Source organism: Mizuhopecten yessoensis, unplaced genomic scaffold (assembly GCF_002113885.1).
Source record: "Mizuhopecten yessoensis strain PY_sf001 unplaced genomic scaffold, ASM211388v2 scaffold11175, whole genome shotgun sequence".
Taxonomy (NCBI): domain Eukaryota; kingdom Metazoa; phylum Mollusca; class Bivalvia; order Pectinida; family Pectinidae; genus Mizuhopecten; species Mizuhopecten yessoensis.
The window spans coordinates 287,998-312,303 of record NW_018408917.1 but is presented as its reverse complement, the minus strand read 5'-3'; the positions used below and the strand labels follow the sequence as shown (position 1 = coordinate 312,303).

Sequence of the window (24,306 nt, the reverse complement as noted above, 5' to 3'; positions counted from 1 at the left end):
GGAAGGTGGAATCTCTTGCACTAAAATCAGGTTTTGTGCCCCCCTATATACAGAGTTATGGCCCTTTGTTTATTTTTAATACCAAAATTTGTCCACATCATAATTAACTTCCATGTTATTTCACCTACATTGACCAAACTTGCTAGTTTTTATGTATCTTGGAAAGTAGGAGTGCCAAATTCTAAATTTGGGTCTCGTGCCCCACTAGAGAAAGAGAATGGCCCTTTGTTAATTTTTTATACTGAAGTTTGTCTATTGGCTAATAAGGGGAGACATATGTTTTTGTAGTTTGAAGAGATGTCAAATTAGAAAATGTAAATTATTCAAGCAAAAACAGTCCTGAAGCAACTTCAAGCAAGTACCTAACACATGAGCCAATAATTACCATATTAAATAGAAAAATATGAAACGATAACACAAGGCTGATGTACTCCTTAATAACTCCCAAGAACTGTTCTAGCTGTCACTGCCTGTTATTGATAATGTTGTACTGTTCTCAAATGAAGAGTAATTATTGAAAATTCTGCCATGTCTGTTGTTTCACAGTTTTTGTTCATTGATTAATAACTAATTGTATTTGTGAGTTATAATTTGTTATGCTTGTGCAAGTTGCTTTGTATTATTTTTTAGCAAACCTTAATTGTAACTGAAATTCTCTTCAGAAAAACCTCCCCAATTTACAGCTGTAAACATGACATCATTTCGTTTTGACTTGATCAAACATTTCTGGGCCCAGCTAAATTATGCTCTCCTGTGTTTATGGGCCTTTATAAGCATGTAATACTAATATAACATGCAGTACTACTAGAACTGGTTTATCTTACCAAGTGAGCTTAGGTAGGGTACATGAATGTTTTTATCATATTAGCTAATCTGTTACCCATAATACATATCCTCCAGTAATAAATATCACTGCAAAAATCATTTGGTTTCAGTTTGAGGAGGGAATCTTGGATATTTGCCTGATGGTTCTCAACAAGGCGTTTGATTGGATGATATCTGCAGAAATGGCAGACCCTGTCCTGATTTCCAGAGCTATATCCAGCATTGTATGTAAAATGGTTGTTCTAAATACTGCAATCTTAAATTACTTGTAGCTAGAATCTGCAGTAAATACTCATGGGCAGCAGTCATGTATATTTTTGCTAACCTGGCCCAAACAAAAATGACTTATTCAAAGTAATATATACATAAAGCTTTCAAGGTAGAATGTGTTAAAGCCATCAGATGATCCATGAGGTCAAGATTTAAATGATATTGTCCTGTGTACGTTTTCTGGTGGAAAAGGCTTTCAAGTAAGTGTCCCTGTTAGTGACCTAAAACAGTATACCATTTTTTGTGTCGCCTGCAACGCGAGGCCACATATAGGTTAGCGTCAGTGTCATTGGTAAAATGCGTCATCCGAAACAAGGTTTCCGTGCGATAACTTGAGTTCCCTTGTGTTGATTAAACTCAAACTTGGATACATATTGCATACTACATTGTAATAAAACTTGTACAAGTTTGCATTTCGGTAAGTTTACGTGCAATTTTAGTGGAGTTATGACCCTTTTTATTGCCAAATAACGGCATTGTGTAGTAAATGCAAGAACTTTTTATTTTTTAATCAATTCCTTTTAAATTGTGTACGTTAATGCTAGAAGCAATAATGTTCAACACATATAATGGGTTTTTCTGTCGAGTTTTAACTTTCTGCGTTTTGGCATATCTGTTTACGCGATAACTCAAGCCAAAACACTTTTCTTACTAAAAGCGCTGAGCAGGCGACACATCCACTACCTTGGAATTCTTGTTTCAACACAGGGGTCAAATAGATACCAGTCTTGTTGTAGTGACTAAGAATTTGAACAGGATGCATTATTGGGATGAAATGATAAGGGTGGCTGTACTCCCATTTCTACAACATCATAACGCTTTTTTTCAAAAATATGAAATGCCAGCTCATAGCTGCATGTGGAGCCAGCAGTACTATTTTGCAGCAAACAAGCATTGAGTGTTTGATTGGCCATCTTAATTATCTGACATGTTGCCAATGATATAGCTAGTGAACGTTTGGGATTTCTTTGGTGATGTGTTAGGAAACATTGGTTGGTTGACTTGCAGGATTTGGCCTAATTATTGACCATTAATTGGGACAATGACCCTGCTTAAATAAATTTATCCATTTTATGCTTTACAAGTTCATTGTGATGATGCTGCAACACTACTACAGTGTAAAAGGTGGTCATATGTGGGCGCTAAATGTGTGACTTAGGAAACCCAACTTACCCTGCATTAACGTCTATAATAAAGTAAATTCAGTGCAGCATTTTCTTTCGCAATTTTATTATGATATCTTTAAAACCAAAATTTCAATGGATAAAATGATACCAATTTAAATAGTCGCAACAAAAGGGATAAGTTTATGAAATAAGTAGTGTTTATCTTTCTATAATGAAAAAAAAAAATTGTCTTCCTTGTCTATGGTTGCCAGGTGAACAACAATGACAACTATGGCATTTTGGTAGGAAACTGGAGCGGTGACTATACAGGTGGGAAGTCACCCACTTCCTGGACTGGCAGTGTCAAAATTCTGAAACAATACAATGAGAACCGAGAACCGGTCAAGTTTGGGCAGTGCTGGGTTTTCTCTGCCCTAGTGGTCACAGGTAGGTGCTGTCTAATTGATCCCGCAATGTACTCAGTCAATAGATTTTACAAAGAACTGTTTTGGGTTTTACCTGACCTTGGATGAAGCTAAACTTGGAATATAGTTATATTGACCAACACTTAGGTGGACCACAGGATTGGTTTTTTTTGAGATCCTTACTCAATCTTTTTAGCCCACCATCATCCGATGGTGGGCTATTCAAATCACCCTGTGTCCGTGGTCCGTCCGTCGTCCGTCCTTAAACAATTCTTGTTATTGGTATTTCTCAAGAAGTACCAGAGGGATCAAATTTTATATGTAGGTTCCCCTTGGTCCTTAGCTGTGCAGGGCAACTTTTGAGACTGATCGGATAAACAACATGGCTGACAGGAAGCCATCTTGGATTTAGTTAGTGAAAGTTTGTTATCGCTCTTTCTAAAATTTTATATGTAGGTTCCCCTTGGTCCTTAGCTGTGCAGGGCAACTTTTGAGACTGATCGGATAAACAACATGGCTGACAGGAAGCCATCTCGGATTTAGTTAGTGAAAGTTTGTTATCGCTCTTTCTAAAATTTTATATGTAGGCTCCCCTTGGTCCTTAGCTGTGCAAGGCAACTTTTGAGAGTGATCAGATAAACAACATGGCCGACAGGCAGCCATCTTTGATTTTGATATTGAAAGTTTGTTATCACATTTTCTCGGGAAGTATCTTAGGGATCATTCTCAAATTTTATATGTAGGTTCCCCTTGGTCCTTAGCTGTGCAGGGCAGCTTTTGAGACTGATCGGATAAACAACATGGCCGACAGGCAGCCATCTTGGATTTTGATAGTGAAAGTTTGTTATCGCTCTTTCTCAAATTTTATATGTAAGTTCCCTTGGTCCTTAGCTGTTCAAGGCAACTTTTGAGAGTGATCGGATAAACAACATGGCCGACAGGCAGCCATCTTGGATTTTGATAGTGTAGGTTTGCTACTGCTATTTCTCCGGAATAACTAGAGGGATCTTTCTCAAATTTTATACGTAGGTTCCCCTTGGTCGTTAGCTGTGCAGGGCAACTTTTGAGACTGATCGGATAAACGACATGGCCGACAGGCAGCCATCTTGGATTTTGTTATTGAAAGTTTGTTATCGCTATTTCTCAAGAAGCACCAGAGGGATCTTTCTCAAATTTTATATGTAGGTTCCCCTTGGTCCTTAGCTGTGCAGGGCACAGACTGATCGGATAAATAACATGGCCGACAGGCAGCCATCTTGGATTTTGATAGTGTAGGTTTGTTACTGCTATTTCTCCAGAAGAACTAGAGGGATCTTTCTCAAATTTTATATGTAGGTTCCCCTTGATCCTAGCTGTGCAGGGCAGTTTTAGAGACTGATTGGATAAATAACATGACCGACAGGCAGCCATCTTGAATTTTGATAGTGAAAGTTTGTTATCGCTATTTCTTGGGAAGTACGGGAGGGATCTTTCTCAAATTTTAAATGTAGGTTCCTCTTGATCCATCCTTGTGCATGTTATATTTTGAGACTGATCATAAAAACAAAATGGATTAAAAGACGAACTAAGCAGATCTTTCTCATATTGCAATGATCGATTCTATTTCTTTCACATTAAAGGGGCATCACGGTGAAGTAACTTTATTTTTTGTCTTTTTTTCAAATACTACATAAAAATATCAAGTGAGACTCCTTATGGAAAATAACGATCGAATTTGGCTGAAATAGATTCATAAAAAGGAGAAAATAACTGCCGTAGCAGTTAGTACGGTGCATGTATTCTTCCGGATAGCCGGTTAAGCTGAAATGCTAGCACTGTTTATGTTATGAATAAATATCTAAAACTATTAAGCTTGGTAGTATCTTTGTCTGAGTTTGAACACAGATGAACTTAGTTCAATATGTTAATGGGCATGTATTGGAGAGAGTTTACTTTGTGTTTCTATAATAATACAGTGGTTTATGCGAAAGGAAGGGTAAGTGACTGGTTAGTTTGATTTTGCCATGAGGCCCTCCAAGGGATAACTGTTGTGATGGCCCACGGCGTATTTTCTGGGTCATCCAGATACGTGTTATCTAAGTCGGTGGATTTACATAATTTATAATATTACCGGGTTCAATAAAATGGTATGATTTAATTATATTGCTGAATTAAACGATTATTTTTGTTTTTACATGCAAGATTTAAATTAGTACTTATATGAATACCCGGCCTTCTCTGCCCCGGCAATATATAAAAAAAATCAGAAAGGTTTGTCCCTTGGTGTAGGGAAGGTGTTTAGCTCCGTACCATCTGTACCGGCCACATTCCGGTACTAAATGCAATATATATTTAAATATATCTACTTTATGTTTATGCCTATTATCATTGTTGACATTTAGTTGTAAATGTATGACGGGAGAAGTCTGTGATCAATTGTAAAAACTTGTGCCCCATCCCATGTTTAATTTTATTGGCAACAAATTTATGTTTAAAGCTAAATAAATTTAAATTCTGAACATTGGCAAGTGTGCAATTAACTTCTAATAATGAATAATTACTGTTCAATAAGTTTGAATACGGACTTAGAAATCCTATAACTTGGTTTCATAGTGCGGTAAGAGGTTGCAGTTGCCTAACGGCCCCTCTCTGGGGGCCCCTTTGGAAACCGTTTCATCTTGCTCGCACCACTTGTGTTTACTGCCTAGTCAGGTGACGTTATCGGCCCAATTTTAGCAGGGCTTTCCCAAACAATTCAAGTGGTCAAACTGGACATTTGGAACGGACTATGAATATGGGGATAGCGAGGTAACATAAGTGGAAGTGCATACAATACATACATTCATTAAAAAAAACAACGCCTTTTCACGTGATGTCCCTTTAAGTACTGTACTGTAAATATGTGAAATGACAAACTCACTTTGAAGGTTGGCTTTCATACACATCAGTATTAAGTTTAGATCAAAAGTTACCTCAAGGTGCATTTACAGTTAACATGACTCGATCAAACAGATTAGAGGAAAGAAAATAAAGGTCGAACTGACAAAGAACTAATGTCATTAGTCTAATGAAGATGGTACAAAGTTGGGCGCCAAGATCCCTCTGGGATCTCTTTTTTGATAATTATTGTTAATGTTCCGGCTTAAGTTACATCACAATGCAAGGGAGGTAATTCTTGCATTTTTAACTATAATACTACAATACACAGTCCTGTAATTGACAAACATGATACGTTTCAGAAACAATAAATATAAAATGAATCAATCAATGAGAGTCATGAAATATTAGTGTTACAGAGGTCATTATTTATTCAATGCCTCTGCTAGGATTTGAACCCAGGGTCTCTGGCTTACTAGTCTTAATTTACGCTCTGCCGAATTAAAGCTTAGAAGAGAAATTCTCCCTAGCCGAGTCAGTAGAAAGCGGCTAGTATTTTACCAGGGTGATCGACGCACTCCCCCTCCAGGAAAGAACTCATCCCTAGTTTTCTAGGGGTCATAGCGATTCTTGTGAAAGTATCGCTGAGTATATTTGTCAAATATCCCGGGTCCCTAGATGGGTGCCAATGTCACAGGGGTCATTATTTTTGTCGATGCCTCCGCTAGGAGTCGAACCTGGGACTTCTGGTTTACTAGTCTTTGCGCTCTACCAAATGAGCTGAAGAGAAATTCTTCCTAACCGAGTCAGTAGGACGCAGCTAGTACTTTACCAGGGTGACAAGTGGAAAGTGAAACTTATACTGGGGTGAACAATTAAAATTCAGAAATGAAGTTACTTACAGACTGATAGGCTACATTTATAATAGAAAGGAGATGGGCTTATTACCAGGCATGCGCCTTTTATACAGGGGAGAATAGGGGAGTGGGCTTTGATATCAAAAGGCATTCAGGGCATATGGTTAATTATGATAATCGCTGGGATCAAAGTCTAGCATAAATAGCTGAAAATACTGATTGATTAAATAACATGATTTAATTAGATAAGTTGTCTGAAAACTACATTTGACAATATAAAATTCTGGATATTTTGTACAGCCATTTTCTAAAATTACAATCTCCACAAATCCGGATATTATGTAATAATTTGTCTTGTATGTTAGGCTTTCGGAAAAACATTAAAATGGATGTATGCCGTTGAAACTGCATTGTTTAATTTGTCTGATTGCTACACTTATGATTTATTATGATACTCACTGGTGTCAAAGTGTGACTACGTTCATACAGAGCAGAATATATACCGATGTACAAGCCATTTGAAAGCACATTAATGTGTCAGATTTTTAATTGGGGCCATATGATATTTGAGTTGAAATTCAGCCAAAATTCCTGAGAGAAAATGTGGCTAATTTCCCATTCTATCTTTTAATTTCCCAGTCATAAAAAAACGTTCTCAGTTCTCAGCAAAGTTCACTCAGCCAGGGTACATAATCTTGACACAGAGTGCAGTTGTAAAAGTTAGTTGCATTGTTGGAACTAATTCCTATTTAGCATGGCGGGACAAAACAGTCCGACAGCTTTGAACTGAGGTGGTCTCCTATGCCCACATACCAATGAATTTATTTACCAACACATTCATCCAAAAAAGGTAAATGTCGGTAATTGTACAAATATTCATCCTTTACGTCAAAGACAATCTGCTGCTGGATCAGTATAGAGACCTTGTACCTTGTAACCTTGCTTCTACCTGCTCCTTAGAAATTAGAGGCAGTTTTTTCAGACTTTTGCTCCCGTATTGCTATTTGTCATGTCATTTACTAAAACATCTAAAAACATTCTGTGTCAAATTAAATTTGCAGTATTATTACTATTAGTCACATAGTGTTAAACTAATTAAAATTCATCTTGAAATGAAAAGGCATTTTCCAAATGTGATGCACTTCTGCATTGCAGGAGGAGTTATGCGTTGCGAAACCAATGATGTAGTGGAAATAAGTATCCTGAGTATGCGAACAAAATGGTTTTTTTCATCTAAATTAAACTTGGATGAGGGGATTAATATTGAATATGGTCAATGTTTAGATCTTACAAGCACATGCTATGAACATATGCAAGACCACACACTTGTGTATTTCTAACGAATCAGAAAGCACAAGTTTATTGCGTGGACGAATATAGTACATCTGCGCAATAAATGAGTGCTTTCTGAATTGTTAGAAAAACACAAGTGTGTGGTCTTGCTTTTATCACATACCTTCCGTATTTGGTAGCGATCGATACAACGATTTTATAAACTTTGATATTTTTTGCAAATACACCGGGAACTTTTCAGTTCGCCATGACAAGGGGATTCCCATAAAAAGTTGTTCCGGCTAGTAGGTAAATACAACATTCCGTATTGCAATACAGAACGTTGTATTTCATGGTCTGAAAATTGCTTGTATTACTATAACAAGATTCAACAGGTATGTGATAAAATTATTAACCAACCCATCAGCTGTTTAATTAGTAAAATTATTCAAAAGATGCTGACAGAAAATAATAGAGGTTATGTTTGAAGACGAAGTTCTTTATTTCTTACACTGTGAATGTCTTTAGTTTGCAGAGCGCTAGGTCTGCCTTGTAAGAGTATCACAAACTTCGCTTCTGCACACGACTCTGACGCAAGTTGTACTATTGACAGTGTGTATGAGAAAGACGAAAAAGGCGAACTAAAACCTGTAGAGAAACACAATACGGACTCATGCTGGTATGTGGTGTCAACAGCTTTTAATACTGTTTTACAAGTATTTTTTGTGAGTAACTAGTTTTCGCTTTATTGTATCATAAAGTATATTTAAGATATCCACTATGGATTATTTACGAATACTTCGCCTTATTTTATATAAAATTTACTGTATATCGGGGCTTCAAAATTAGCCCAGTCAAATTTTTGCTCTACACATATAAATGCACTTTTGCCAATCTTAATTTCACCTGTACATGTGATGACTATGTGTATTATGTTGTTTACCAATGTTCGCTGTTACGATCAGTTTGCCCTCCATCACCGAGGACGAAAAAGGGAAAAAATGAACAGCAACGAAAATGTCCAGTATACAGTCTAGTTCTTATTAGCAATTTCTAAATACAATTTTAAAAATGAACAAAAAATATCATAGACCTTATTTCGTGTAGGAATTTCCACGTTTGGAACGAGGTATGGATGGCAAGGAAAGATCTGCCTCCAGGTTATGATGGTTGGCAGGCCATCGATGCTACTCCGCAAGAGAGAAGTGAAGGTAAGACAAGGATAAACTGTAAAGTACACCTTGATTTGTGTCAACTATATATATATGTAACCGGGTATCAAATTGACCACCAAGTCATTGAATTATTTGTCGTGAATTCTTCATTCTCAACATAGGTTTAAACACCTATACTCTGTAACGAACATAAAAGACTACAATACTCAGAGCGTGTACACATTACACATATAGGTTACAAGGAAGGGAGGTAACTCGTAGATAACACTAGTTACATTTAACACAAAATATAAACTATAAAATATAGACACATTTAATTACATTTGACTAAGATATTGACTTTGTAAGAACTACTATTACAATCATCTTATTCAAATTATATTAAATAGCTAACATAACGTATAACATCAAACTGATTTTTCAGAACGAAAGATCTACTATCCTATAAATCACTTGCAAAGATCTACATCATAATGAATATAGATAAACTGGGTTTTCCCATAAATAAGTATAACATTTAAGCATATAAGAGGTATTCACCTGTGTATGGCACAGAGCCGTTTCAACCCCATACAATATATCACCGATACTCCATGATTCCTTCCTTTTGTTTACGTGATAACATCTAAAATGCATACATACAGAAGATAATGGAATCATTTAATCATTACTCATTTATATTTAAATTGAAGCAAATACAAAATACTACTTTACACAATGTAAAGTTACAACTCAAAATGGAGATTTTGAATATAGAGAATAATTTAATTTAAATGCCAAACTAATAAAGTTTACAGCTTAAATCCATACTATACAATATAGCTAGATACAATAGATTGAAATACTACTTTACTTAAAACATCACTTACCTACAAATTATCTGTCTGTCTTTCAGTCCCTTTGTACTAATTTTCCTTATTACAAAGAGATTCCCGCCAAACTGACCAAAGGGTATTATTATAGTTTGACCAATAGAAATATGCACAGCAATCACATGTACGTCATGTGATATATAAAAATAGAACTATACAGGTAACGGTGATATATATGTAGCAGGGTTCAATTGTACATAGGATTAAGGTCGCCTTCTAGCTTCGAGCTAGAGGGAATTTCCCTTTAGCTCAGTGGTTACAGAGCATCCGACTAGGAACCTGGAGATTGAGGGTTCGATCCCCGGTGGAAGCACACTATTCTCTTTCCTGTTACACATAAAAATAGAACTACAGGTAAGTAATCAAATAATCACTCCTGTAACCTATACTATCCCACACATATCTCTTTTACACACTCAATCTGGGCACAAACAAATAGACATGTATACATACAAATTAGATAAAACAAGATAGTAATTACCCTATTACATATATACATGTACGAAAATTGTATGAAATACTTGCTGATTGGCTTATTTATTTGTGCGAGTCCTGAAAGTTTAACCAAACATTGACTTGTTTTCCCTGTTGTACTTATAGGCATGTTTGCCTGTGGACCTGCCCCCATCGCGGCAATCAAAGAAGGAGACTGCATCATAAAATACGATACCAGATTCTTATTTTCTGAGGTCAATGCAGATCGTGTATATTGGGAAATAGTAGATGGCATCTGGAACAAGTTAAGAGTTGCAAGACACTCGTAAGTTTCTGTCATCATTTCATTATTTTGCAAGTTTGTTGGATCCGTAGACAAAGATAAGTTTCATTTAACATGTTCACCAGTTGTGTTTAATTTAGAAATTCACTTACATACTGTGTAAATAGAGGCAAAATTAACACTTACATACTGTGTAAATAGAGGCAAGATTAACACTTACATATACTGTGTAAATAGAGGCAAGATTAACACTTACATATACTGTGTAAATAGAGGCAAGCTTAACACTTACATACTTTGTAAATAGAGGCAAAATTAACACTTACATACTGTGTGAATAGAGGCAAAATTAACATTTACATACTGTGTAAATAGAGGCAAAATTTACACTTACATACTGTGTAAATAGAGGCAAAATTAACACTTACATACTGTGTAAATTGAGGCAAGATTTACACTTACATACTGTGTAAATTGAGGCAAAATTAACACTTACATACTGTGTAAATAGAGGCAAGATTAACACTTACATATACTGTGTAAATAAAGGCAAGATTAACACTTACATATACTGTGTAAAAAAAGGCAAGATTAACACTTACATATACTGTGTAAATAAAGGCAAGATTAACACTTACATATACTGTGTAAATAGAGGCAAGCTTAACACTTACATACTTTGTAAATAGAGGCAAAATTAACACTTACATACTGTGGAAATAGAGGCAAGATTTACACTTACATACTGTGTAAATAAAGGCAAGATTAACACTTACATATACTGTGTAAATAGAGGCAAGCTTAACACTTACATACTTTGTAAATAGAGGCAAAATTAACACTTACATACTGTGTAGATAGAGGCAAGATTTACACTTACATACTGTGTAAATTGAGGCAAAATTAACACTTACATACTGTGTAAATTGAGGCAAGATGTACACTTACATACTGTGTAAATAAAGGCAAGATTAACACTTACATATACTGTGTAAAAAAAGGCAAGATTAACACTTACATATACTGTGTAAAAAAAGGCAAGATTAACACTTACATATACTGTGTAAATAAAGGCAAAGATTAACACTTACATATTGTGTAAATAGAGGCAAGATTAACACTTACATATACTGTGTAAATAAAGGCAAAGATTAACACTTACATATTGTGTAAATAGAGGCAAGATTAACACTTACATATACTGTGTAAATAAAGGCAAAGATTAACACTTACATATTGTGTAAATAGAGGCAAGATTAACACTTACATATACTGTGTAAATAAAGGCAAGATTAACACTTACATATACTGTGTAAATAAAGGCAAAGATTAACACTTACATATTGTGTAAATAGAGGCAAGATTAACACTTACATACTGTTTAAATAAAGGCAAAATTAACATGAGTTCAAATATACATCTTTTTCTCCTGCAAGGAAACAATTGCACATGAGCATTTCAAGTGAGATTTATTTTCTTCGTCATAAACTAACTTGCAGCTGAATATGTGTGAAACTTTATTTGTATACATTGTAGCTTGTTTCTAATGTCTCCTGATCAAGAGAATTTCATGTGAAAGGTTAGATTTTTTTTGTAGGTGAACTGAATGCTCATTTAAAATAACTTCATGGCCTAAACTTGTGTAACTCACAAATTTTATTTTTTTTAAATGGCAGAATAAATGGTCTGAAGAAGTAAACAATAAGCTATTAACAATTCAACCTAATGTGGGTTCATTTGCAACAAGTAGAGCAGATGGCATGGAGGCAGTTGTCCTTTCGTGACTTCACTATGCCATACCTACATGTACATCACACACATGGTTACATTTACGTAAGGAGTACCAGCCTTATTGTCATGCATGTGATCAACCATGTTCGGTGCAACACTTTATGATTGAATGCACTGATTTCAAACAAATACGTAACATATTCTATTATGTATTGTCTATGAAAAGTCTATTTGATACAGCTTCTGTGCAATTGCTATCATATATTACTATTTACAGTCATTTGATCTTTATCTATGATATATATTTTTTGCAGCAAATTTGTTTGCTATTGATATATTTCTAAATCCTTTAGATATTTTAATGTAAAAAATTAGTTTCAGTTTGATATTTTAATATTTGTGAATGTCTCTTTTTACAGTGTTGTTTAGCCCGAAATGACTCCCATTGTTGATGGGCCACTACACAATACAAAACAAACAATCACTTTAATCTATTGTTTAAATAGGTAACTACATCATCATGGGCCGTAGGCTTTCATGTCCTTATTAGGAATTGCATAATTCATACTTTGTCATCTGTCCTGCAATAATACATTTGGCAAATTGGGCTCATGCATTCCCCGGACACCAACTCTGGAAAATTCAAAGGAAGGTGTTTATATAGGAAATCCTTTGAAGTTTAGTTAAAGCCTATAGCTGTTTCAACTAAGAATATCAACTCATTTTGTAGATATGATACCAAAGTCAATAATAAAATGGATAGAAAGTTTTTATTCATACATATAATAACTGTAATACACATTTTATACAGCACTAAGAAATAGAAAATAATCATTAAATATTGATATTTACATTATATGGAGAGAAAAAAAATAACATTACATTATATCAAAAATAAAATTCCTTAATACAAGCGACATTGATACTAATGTCAGCTATAAAATAAAGTTTCTATTCATACATATAACAGTAATACACATTTAATACAGCACTAAAGGATAATGATTACCGGGTAATTAACTTTTGATTACAAACCAATTATCGATTACGATTTTAAACTAATTGTCTATCATCAGAGTTATACAGTATCATTAATTAGTATTTATTACATTAACAATTCTCATAAAATATTTTTAGAGTTGGAAAGAAGATTAGCACCAAGAATCCAAATGATCTAAGATCCCTGGAAAGACACGATGAAACAGCATGTTATAAGCACTCAGAAGGCAAGTTTTTTAGATTTATTTTTCTTACTAATCCTAAATTAAAGAAAATTGAGATTTCAGCTCCGATTCAATATTCATTTTGAATTTAAATCTTGAAGTTCTTAGGTGTTATTATTTCATCTGAATTCAAAATTCTCTCATTGCTTAAATTTACCAAATACACAAGTTTTATAATACTGGCAAACACAATTGTGTGTTTGTATATTTTTTCAGTTGTACTTTCTTCCTTTTCTATGTTAAGAATGTTTATCTGATGAGTTAACAGTGATACTGTCATTCACAAAAGAGAACAATGTTCTTTGCAACAAATATTATTGTTGATTATAAGAAAATAAATTGCAGTAAAAATTACATGTAATACAGAATAATATATTACAATGAATTTTGTCTCTCACCGAATTAACGGCATTGAAATTGTGACATCAGAAATGTATGGTTTGAGTATCAGAAGGATGATATTGTTCCAACAACTTTTTTTCAATACAGAAGCCTTAGAGGCGGTATATAGGAATAAGAAATTGGATAACCAAACTACACGGTAGTGAAGCAGACATGAAACCATTCAAATAAACAAATGGAAACTTAAATAAAATCACATAAATACTACAACGTGCCAAGGTTTTCTACTCGGGGTAATCGTGTTATCTGTTTACAGGATCAAAACAGGAGCGTTACGCGGTCATGAAAGCAACCTCTTCGTCTACTGTTAAAAGAGACACGGCAGAGATCCCCCAAGTAAGGCTTTTATAACAAGTTTCTGTTCACCTGTAATGTAATGATTTGTGAAGTAGGTTTTCATTTCGTATGAGATTGATTCTGAATAAGATAACAGTCTATTTTTGTCCATTTATAAATTTAAGCCCCTGAAACACAAATAAATGTAAGATCTCTTAAATTCTTCACATGATCAAGAATTTAGGTGACACTGCTAAAAACATACTTTTACAGTATCATTAATGACCTTTTAAGTTTTATATTGGCTCTATTAACTGTCTGCTTATTCATGAAGTTATCAATATATATCATCAGAAAGTCGGTGACGTCATATCATTATCATTTTATGGCCTCATGCATGTATATGCATGTATAGGACACAAGACATGAGTTAGTTCAAACATTAGGGTAAATACCCTCAGTCATTATTATGTAACATCTTCCTAAATATGATAACATTTAAACCCCAACCTATAGTACTTCTCCTACCTTAAGCGTGTGACATTACACCCTCAGTTTCAGGTTAGACAATATCATAATTGAATTAATCACCCTGAGCGATGGATATTTCTCTGTTACACCTTCAAGGTGGGGGGGATTATTTTTCTCCCATCAATCTAATACTATGTTTAACAAGCCACTAACTTAAAAAGCAAAAACTTGATGTTGATGGAGATGTTGATGGAGATGCTGACAAAGTTGATGGACCAAACTGAAAGGTAGGCCACATCCAGCATTTGATGCATGGGTTGAGATGTACTATCTAAGATGCATCTATAGTTTATTAGTTTGGTTGTTGAATGTTGACACTGTCGCAAGAAAAGCAACACCTAAATCCCGCTAATTCTAAAAACACAGGACACATAAGAATGAAATGAAACTCATCCTAGACATCTCCAAGATCACATAAAGTACACAATCTCTGGTTTCGAGGCACTGCATTATATCTACCTGTCTAGATATTAAGGTTATGTGCTTGCAATCTATATTTCGCAAGAATACATTTTTTTTTCTTCTAAATAGCGGTTTTGTAAAATACCATCATAGCATCCATGGTTGTTCAACTGGAAATCCTTTGCCCACTTTCAAGGTCACAGGGGTCAGTGGTGTAAAATTCTTTGAATAAGTGAATATTTAGTCTGTAGCATGGTGTGCTATCAAGTCTGTTTAGATGAGTTACACATGTACATGTACCTTGATTTAATTTCAAGGTCTTGGGTCAGATGTTTTAAAAGATTGAAGAAATATTTTTAATGACCCAAGAAATTAAAAAGAAAGTATAAAAATCCCCCCATACATGTAAAAATTCCTTGATTTGTTTCTTGAATCTTGTATAAATTAGAATTTAACTTATGTGCAATATCTCCTATGTGACATACATCTTGATTATCAGTAAAATAAGTTAAAAACAGTAAAAGTTTTCAGGTGGCAAAAACTGATGTAAACAAGAAAAGAGAAGAATATATTTATTCCATATGCATTACAGGATATAGATTTCGACATTACGGAAATCGATGACGTCTTGATGGGCACAGATGTTGCAATAAAAATAAAGGTAAAGAACATCGCTGAATCTAAGGAGACACGTACTGTCAATCTTGAAGCGTCTGTCAGCGCTGTAAAATACAATGCCCCTGCTGACCCCAAGAACTTCATCAAGAGGGAGAAATTCCCAGGCTTTTCTCTGGCAGCTGGCGAAGGTAACTTTTAAATTTTGAGGATCCCTATTCCACTGCTCTGTAGTAAAATTTATTCGCCAATCTCGACAGGTTGTGTTATGGTATACCCTCCGTCCGTATGTCCGTCCCTAAACTTTTCAGTGATCTGCTCAATATCATTCCTCATGAGTTGGGGGAGGTACATTATTACCTTCAGAACATGCATCTCTAATATAAATTTTATCAAACCTGAAATTTATTAAACCTCATTGGTTACTGGTCTTGTGAATACACTTTAAAGAAGTACAATTTGCACATTATCTAATAAAACCCCCACAAATAAACAATTGCAGTCTTTTCAATCATGTACTCTATACATACTCTTTTTCATATATACAGTTACCTCCCCTTAATTTCATTGATGTGCTTTGTAGCACAGTTGAGCGAGGACGCTTCCGTTAACGAACATTATAGCTCAGTTGGTGAGGGAGACAGTATAACAAACACTTTTAAATTCAGAACACTGCTGTTGATGATATTTGTTTGTTCGGCGGTTATTATATTTCATAAAACTCCTGTATGATGCAGAGGATATCTAACAGTTTCTTCAGGAATGCCAAATGTATTTCATTAGTGTGGCTGATATTTTTATATCTTTCACGAGTGCACAGCTAGCACATAGATAACATTTTACATTGTTCTGCAAAGTTTTTAATACCAGCTTAAGTATCATCGAAGTCCTCAGCTTCTGGGTCAGTTATATTTCATTTTAAAAGTGTTCAGAATAAACCTGTTACGTTGTAATTGTCAATTTTGAACAAAGTACACATGAGTACGACTTCTGATGATCAATGTTGTTATTAATTGATTGCAAAGTAAAATACAAGAATCCCAGAGGGCCTGTATCGCTCACCTGGATAAAAAAAAAAAAACATAGGAAATTAACCCTTCATTTATACAAAATTTAGTCCCCTTTGCCCCTTAGGCTGCTCCAGGCTAAATTGGGATTAAATCCCTGAATCCCTATATAGTAGAAGAAGGGTTTCAAAAGATTTTACCTCTATTTCCCCTATTCCGCCCCATCCCTCTGCTCCCAGGGGATCCAAACCCACTGTTTATACAAAACTGAGTCCCCTTGGCCAAAGCATACATGTTCCAGACAAAATTGGGATGAAATCCCTTAAGGTCATTGGAGTGTATTGATAAACGGAAACAGGAAGTACATCCCTAGTTGAAAATCCAATGTAGGGAGACAGTATCACAATTTCTGCAAATCCTAATGTTTAATATTAAACTGATGAATATTGTATGTTTATTATTGACAGAACAGTGTGTTCTCTCAATATTAAAGTATCTCAAAGCAATCCAGGCATTAATTCAGTTTTTTTTATCAATGAGTCACATGTGTCCATTTTTCTGTACCTCAGGAAACCGGCTAACTATTTCACTACTGTGAAGTTTTTCAAGAACGATAACTCTTACCTGCAATTACTATGTGCATATGGTTTTATTATAAAATGTCAATTTTTATATCGTGTATAGAGAATTAGTTTTTACACAATTTCAGCATTTATTAAATTGATTTACATTAATGCAATCCTAATATATATATATGTCAGTATCATTTTTATTGACATTATTTTGTAAAAATATTGTCTTTAATTTTTTTTTCAAAATTCACTCCTTATTACATAAATTTCCATTTAAAATCCTTAAAATTCTGACAACCTTTATTTTTTTGTGGCAGAAAATTTTCTTTACTTTAAAGCAATATAACTACAAAATTTGAAGAAATTCTACTGAGAAATGGTGACACAATCCTATTACCTTAATCCCTACGGTTGAAGAAGGATTTTAAAGGTTTACCTCTATTTCCCCTATTGGGCCCCTCCCCTCTGCCTCAGGGGGTGCAAACCCACCATTTCTACAAAATTGCTTCCCCTTAGCCCAAGGATTCTCCATATCAAATTAGGATAAAATCCCTTTATCCCTACCGTAGAAGAAGGATTTTAAAGTTTTACCTCTATTTCCCCGATTCGGCCCCACCACTCTGCCCTCCAGGGGAGCCACATGCACCGTTTATACAAAATTAAGTCCCCTAGGCCCAAGGAAGCTCCAGACTAAATTAGGATAAAATCACTTAATACCTATGGTAGGAGAAGGATTTTAAAGGTTTTTACCTCCATTTCCCCTATTGGGCCCTACAACTCTGCCCACAGGGGTCCAACCCCACCGTTTATAAAAAATGCAGCCCTCTTGGCCCAAGGATGCTCCAAACAAAAATGGGATGAAATCCCTTAATCCCTATAGTAGAAGGAGGATTTTAAAGGAATATCTCTATTGGGCCCTGCTCCTCTGTCCCCAGAGGGGCCACACCCGTTTATACAAAATTGAGTCCATTTAGCCTAAGGATGCTCCAGACCAAATTCAGTCAAAATCTACTGGGCGGTTCAGCACAAGTAATGTTTTAAAGGAAAAGTTTAAGGACGGACGGCGGACGATGCACCATGGCATAAGCTCACCTGCCCGAAGATAACTTTATTCTGTATGACAAAAACAATGTGAAAAATGTGAAACACAAAAAATCCAAATCAAGATTTCAACTATTTATACCACTTTTGCCAATTTTGAATGTGTAATTTTCTACTATTTGCATGGCCTGCATTCCTTTCTTATTGGCTATTGGTTTTTGTTTTTCAGAGAAAGTTTTAAAGTTTGTAGTCACCAATAAAGAATACGAACATAAGCTGTTAGAACAAGGAGGAATGGAGGTGAAAGCTTTTGGTATCGTCAAGGAGACCCGCAAAGCCGTCGTGGAGATCGAGGACTTCCGTGTAAGGCGACCTGATGTTGCTGTGAAAGTAAGGAAATAATCTTGCGAAATACATATACTGTAAAAGCATATATGTTTTTGGGGGATAAATTTCATTGTTTTTGTATGGGGACAATATTTTATATTTCGTGGAATCAATATTTTTTAACCCTGTACTTTTTTCTGGGAAGTAGGAAATTTAAATTGACAGGCGTGACGACACAGTGCAGGTAAAAATAGTTAGTACAGGTAAGATCAGCGAGATTTACTTACTCGAAGACTCACAATTGTACGTGTTACAAAGATAACTCTTGAATGACACGCTGTTGTTATAAGTGTTTATAAATAAATAATTACCTGTGTGACGATAATTACAGAGTTAATCATGACTTGTGTCTAAATGTAAATACACCATAGATTTGTAATAAAGTTAATAGTTTATTAAATAGTTTTATTCAGTTTATATTTTTTTGTTTAAAATTTCTTTGGGACTATATTTCGTGTTTTTTATAAAACCACGAAATAAACGAAATTAAATCCCAAACAAAATATTATGCTTTTACAGTAATTTAAAGGAAGTATCTATTTAACAATTTAGTTAGTGTGAGACAGGAAGCCAAATAAAGCGAACATTTTACTGCCCCATATATAGTGTGGTTTTTTTCTCCATACAGAATTGTCTCCTAGTACTTTATATTGGAAAATGTCCTCCCAGTCAATCTTTCATCCTATGCCTGGTAAAATCCCTATTCATTGAGTTTAATTTCACCTTTCAGTTTGAGAATTATGTTTGTTAGGTTGTTTACTAATGTTCTTTCTAAATATAAATCTTCAAAAGAACATTCAAAGGACTGTTTCTTTATTTTGAATACCTCCCCGGTACTATCATGTAAACATTTATTTGTGTTTTCAATTATGGCTGCCATGGTAATCAGTTAATATTTGCATAAATTGCTTGAGTAATGAAATCTGAATGTTCAGTCAATTTTGACCAGTTTTTACCCAAGTTTTCTCTTAGCTACCAACAAAATAGAGCACACTCTTGAACAAACTTTAAATTTCTCCTAAAGATGTATTACAGGTGCACACGCATTATCCTTTGATATAAAGTTTCTTCGAGCATGTGCTCTACATGCAGGTTCCAGGGAAAAAAATATGCAAAATATCACAATCACTAAATATTTCGAATTAATGCAAATTTGAACTTATTACCTTGGCAACAATTAGAAATACAAATTCATATTTTCATGATAGTATTTGGGAAGTATTCAAAATAAAAAGAACAATCGTTGGAAAGTTCATTTAAAGGTTTTGAATTTTGATGCATTTGGGGGGCCAAAATAAGCCCAAACCATACATAGTCCTTTACTTATTTCGTCCTTAAATGACTTCAGAAATTGATATTGAACCAACCCTTAAAATAAAATTGATGTAAACAGTGTCTTATTAATGTGTTAATTGATGCTTTTTAAACCACTGATTGGTCAACTATTTCTATTGATTGATTGATTTTTTTTGATTTTTTTTTTTTGTTTTGAGAAATTCCAGGACAAATAAAAGATATGATTTACTTGGAACTATCACTAAGTGTTTACAAGATTTTATTTTCATTGTTTAATAATCTTTAAAATCTGAGAGGGTAAATGCAATCTCCAACTAATGAAGTGAAGATATCTTGATATTGTCATCCTTGAATTTTGAAGATAATCAATGTCTTATTTGATTAAATGAAAATAAATGAAATGTTCACACACAAAATTGAAGCTTATATATATCCTATCACATTAACTCATTTATGTTTCAGATGGGCCCAGAAGAGGCCGAATTGAATAGTAAGGTTACAATTAAAATGAGTCTGAAGAACCCATTGTCTGTTCCATTGACCAACTGCTCATACTCAATCGACTCGGAAGCACTTGGCGATGAGGAAACGAAAACTGAGTAAGTTTTGGTGGGAGCCACAGACATGTATTCTATAGGTTGAGTTTGATTTAGTTGTATTTGAAGCTTAACTAGAGTTCACAAAATATGCTCATGCAAGTTCATCTTTAATTTGAAACCAACAATGATGTTTATTGTGTTCATTTGAACATCTTTAATTTGAAACCAATGATGTCTATTTTGTTTTCGGTAATGTTGCTGCCAAAAATTTACTTTCTAACATACAGTACATTTTTTATAAGCTTAAGGGTTATTATCCCCCCTTTGAAGACATTGCATTATAGCCATTTACCCATTAAAGCACATTTAACTTGCATGGCATATGATCTTTTCATATTGAGATGAAACTCCTTAACTGCTATATGTTTAGAATCTTGAACAGGAGTTAGTTAGTAGAAGTTAAGATTAATGGTAATTTATTTGTTTGAGGAATCTTAACAAGTTTGACATTGTGACCTTGGTTGCGAGTTGATATATATATTCGAACAAAATGGTTAAGTCTCCAAAAGCAAAACAATGCATGCCTCCATAGACAGAGTATATGGTTTCTGAAGAAGAAGACTTTATTGAAGGGTTTAAACATATTCATATACATATTCATATACCAGTGACTTGGTCATTGGTCAGATTAATATAATTCAAACAATGCTACGTAGCCCTTTACTCAAGCAATAGGCCAAATAACGTGATGCCTCAAGGTTTAAATATGTTTATCCCTGTGACCTTAGGTGGGTCAAGGATATTAATATTTGAACAAAGGTGAAAGCCTCTCAACATACCAAGCTACATAACATGTAATTGACACTAGGCCTTATGTTTTGTTAGGATGTATTTAGATTACAATACATTTGCTTCATGTGATTAATGAATGTAGGTCGGGGTCATTTATTTCCACAATATTAACTAGTATATAGACATTAATTTGCCTCTTCAAGCAATAGATCAAACATGATTTTTTTGCTTCATGGTTTGTTGAAAAAAGTAACTTTAAAAGGTTTTAACAGAATTTGAATATTAGGGTCAAGGTCATTTGTTTGAAAAGGATTGATAGCCATTTACCACAAGAAACTAAAAAAATGCCATTTGTAGTGACCTCATTAGGTATTTTGGCTTTTAAAAAGGGGCTCTTTTAAAGAAAACACCGACATATATGGATAATGATATATTTTCTTTATTTCTACAGCGATGTGCCTGCAAAAGGGGAATGGAATGTTACGTTGGAGAAGACGGTTTGGGAATGTCCATTGTTTTCATTTGAGTGCATACATGTTGGTTTCGACTGCAAGGAACTACCTAACATAACTGGTATCAGCAACACAATCAGGATCTTCTAATGAGAACTACACTCATCCTAGATGTTTGTTTTACATATATTTACAAAACAAACAATATTTTTTGTTGTCAACACTTGTGCAAAGCTTCTTACTTGATGATGTGGATTTCCTATATTCCTTTAATTATTATGACCAAAATAAAAGGGCAACAATGAAATGACCTAGGCATACTGTCATTTAAATGAGCAGAAAAAAATCAATGCAATATATAGTGTAAATGCAGGAAATCTATTGAAAATCTGGGAACGTTTTTGAAATATTTTCAATCATAAATGTGAAAAAATGCACTTTTTTGTTACTGTATCGAAGGAATCGGATAATTCAGTGACTTGGTTTCCGTGCAAATATAATGACATCCATACATGATGTACTTATAGAAAGTAACTAAGAATATATATCAAAAAAACATCTGTGGAAAGACTTAATGAAAACTATGTATATAATGTTCACTTTATTAGTGCTATTCCTGGGTTTTAATGCTCCCGTCATTTTATAGAAGGGCATATTCCGTCTTTGCATATTGCAGAGTTATCTGCATTTGTGAGCAGGTATTGATTGTTACGTCATTTGTTTGTGAGAGTAACGTCATCAATTTTTGAGAAAACGACGTAATTTTCTGACACAAACCAATGACGTAACAATCAATCCCTGCTCCCAAGAGAAGATAACTCTGCAATACGCAAAGACGGAATACTGTGTTACTCTTTTGATGTTATTCGACCCCTCTCATTTTGTTCGGTATCAATTTCAGCGTCATCAGTCTAGCTACTACATTTCTTTAATGACTATTTATGCAAAGGTCAAGAATACCTCAAATGAGTTCGTATTTGAGAAGTCTTTCACTAAATTGCATAGAAGTGTCTTTCGGACACATTTTCTAGTATAATATGATTTCATCATCAGACACTGGTCTTTTAATTTTCTTTTCTTGTATTGAAAGAAATAGTTAGAAATTCAGTTACTGGTGATTTGCTTTTATATACATTTGGAATTTATGATATATTTTCATACCAAAAAATGAAGACATGAAGTGCGCCTGCCTTTGGTTTGCATTAATTAACACAACACACTGTTATTCTTGATTTTTTCATGTATATTATATATAATCAATGGTTCACCGCTTCAAGTTACATTAACACTAATTTGTACATCTGTCAAACAGCATATCAGATTATTTACCAATGATGAAATTTTCAGTAATTTGAACAGAACTTCTGAATTTGGATTCCCCTTTTTTTTATTTCTTTTTATATTTTATTTTAGTTTGTTATTTTTCATTATGTGATAAGTTCACATCAAATTCTTTCATCATTATCCTGCAAATACAGCAATTATTATGTTCTTGCTAACATAACCGATATATGGAATGATCCTATTTAGCGATAGTGTAAACATTGATATATATGCTTTAACTGTATAGATGGAATGATCCTATGTAGCGATAGTGTAAACATTGATATATGTTTTAACTGTATAGATGGAATGATCCTATTTAGCGATAGTGTAAACATTGATATATGTTTTAACTGTATAGATGGAATGATCCTATTTAGCGATAGTGTAAACATTGATATATGTTTTAACTGTATAGATGGAATGATCCTATTTAGCGATAGTGTAAACATTGATATATGTTTTAACTGTATAGATGGAATGATCCTATTTAGCGATAGTGTAAACATTGATATATGTTTTAACTGTATAGATGGAATGATCCTATCTAGCGATAGTGTAAACATTGATATATATGTTTTAACTGTATAGATGGAATGTCTATGGTTGAATTATTCACAAATATAAAAAAAAACATTTGGGCAACAAATTAGTTGCCAACTTTGCTGAATACTAATTTTATAGTAATTAGGACATAATTATCAAAGTCACTGCTACAGGTAATGGATTTTGTAGGATTTTTTTTCAAGCAAGTCAAGAACCTCTTTATCAAAATTTTGATTCATATATAAGTGCCACAAGTGATTTAGTGAAATCTCAAAAAGTCTCACAGGAAGAGTACGATTTGGGGACTCTAGTTATTGTGTCCCAAAAAACACATCCAATGATTTGGTCGTAATGTGCAGCTTTTTTTTTCTTTTGAATGAACTTGCTTATTGAAATACTATCTCAACTGTACTGTAACAGTAAACATTTTCATATCATCTTCTTAATTTTGTTAATAGAATCTCAAACCTCGTATTCTATTTATCAGGTCCACCAAAGAACAGGATTTCATCAAATTTTTGTGTGCTTTTTTTATTTTCCTCACACTGTTAAAAATTATTATGAAGTCTGCTATTGTACTGAAGTAGTTTTGTTTTGACATTTTACGAATTTGTGCCTTTGGTTTATTCCCTATGATATGTTATACTGGATCCCCCATTTTTGTACCTTGAGGTGCTAAATGTGACAAAGAGTTCATACATATTCGATTAGTGTTTCTGTGGGAAGTCTTTTACCAAGTCAATTCTAAATCATACCAGAGAATTTAAAATATCACATCTGTAAGCTCCAATGATA

General features: G+C 34.0%; 1 protein-coding gene across 1 annotated transcript in view; it reads left to right on the top strand.

Annotated features, from left to right (window-relative positions):
* LOC110467514 (annulin-like) overlaps positions 1-22,371 on the top strand; it is a 32,165-nt gene extending 9,794 nt beyond the window's left edge. The window contains exons 6-16 of the mRNA XM_021524730.1: positions 936-1,049; positions 2,474-2,648; positions 8,140-8,290; positions 8,719-8,822; positions 10,259-10,418; positions 13,245-13,333; positions 13,989-14,068; positions 15,534-15,747; positions 18,406-18,566; positions 20,322-20,458; positions 21,642-22,371. Of these exons, the coding sequence (XP_021380405.1) occupies positions 936-1,049; positions 2,474-2,648; positions 8,140-8,290; positions 8,719-8,822; positions 10,259-10,418; positions 13,245-13,333; positions 13,989-14,068; positions 15,534-15,747; positions 18,406-18,566; positions 20,322-20,458; positions 21,642-21,792 (1,536 nt within the window). The 3' untranslated portion in view covers positions 21,793-22,371. The remainder of the gene's footprint in view (positions 1-935; positions 1,050-2,473; positions 2,649-8,139; positions 8,291-8,718; positions 8,823-10,258; positions 10,419-13,244; positions 13,334-13,988; positions 14,069-15,533; positions 15,748-18,405; positions 18,567-20,321; positions 20,459-21,641) is intronic.
* Positions 22,372-24,306: the final 1,935 nt, after the last annotated feature.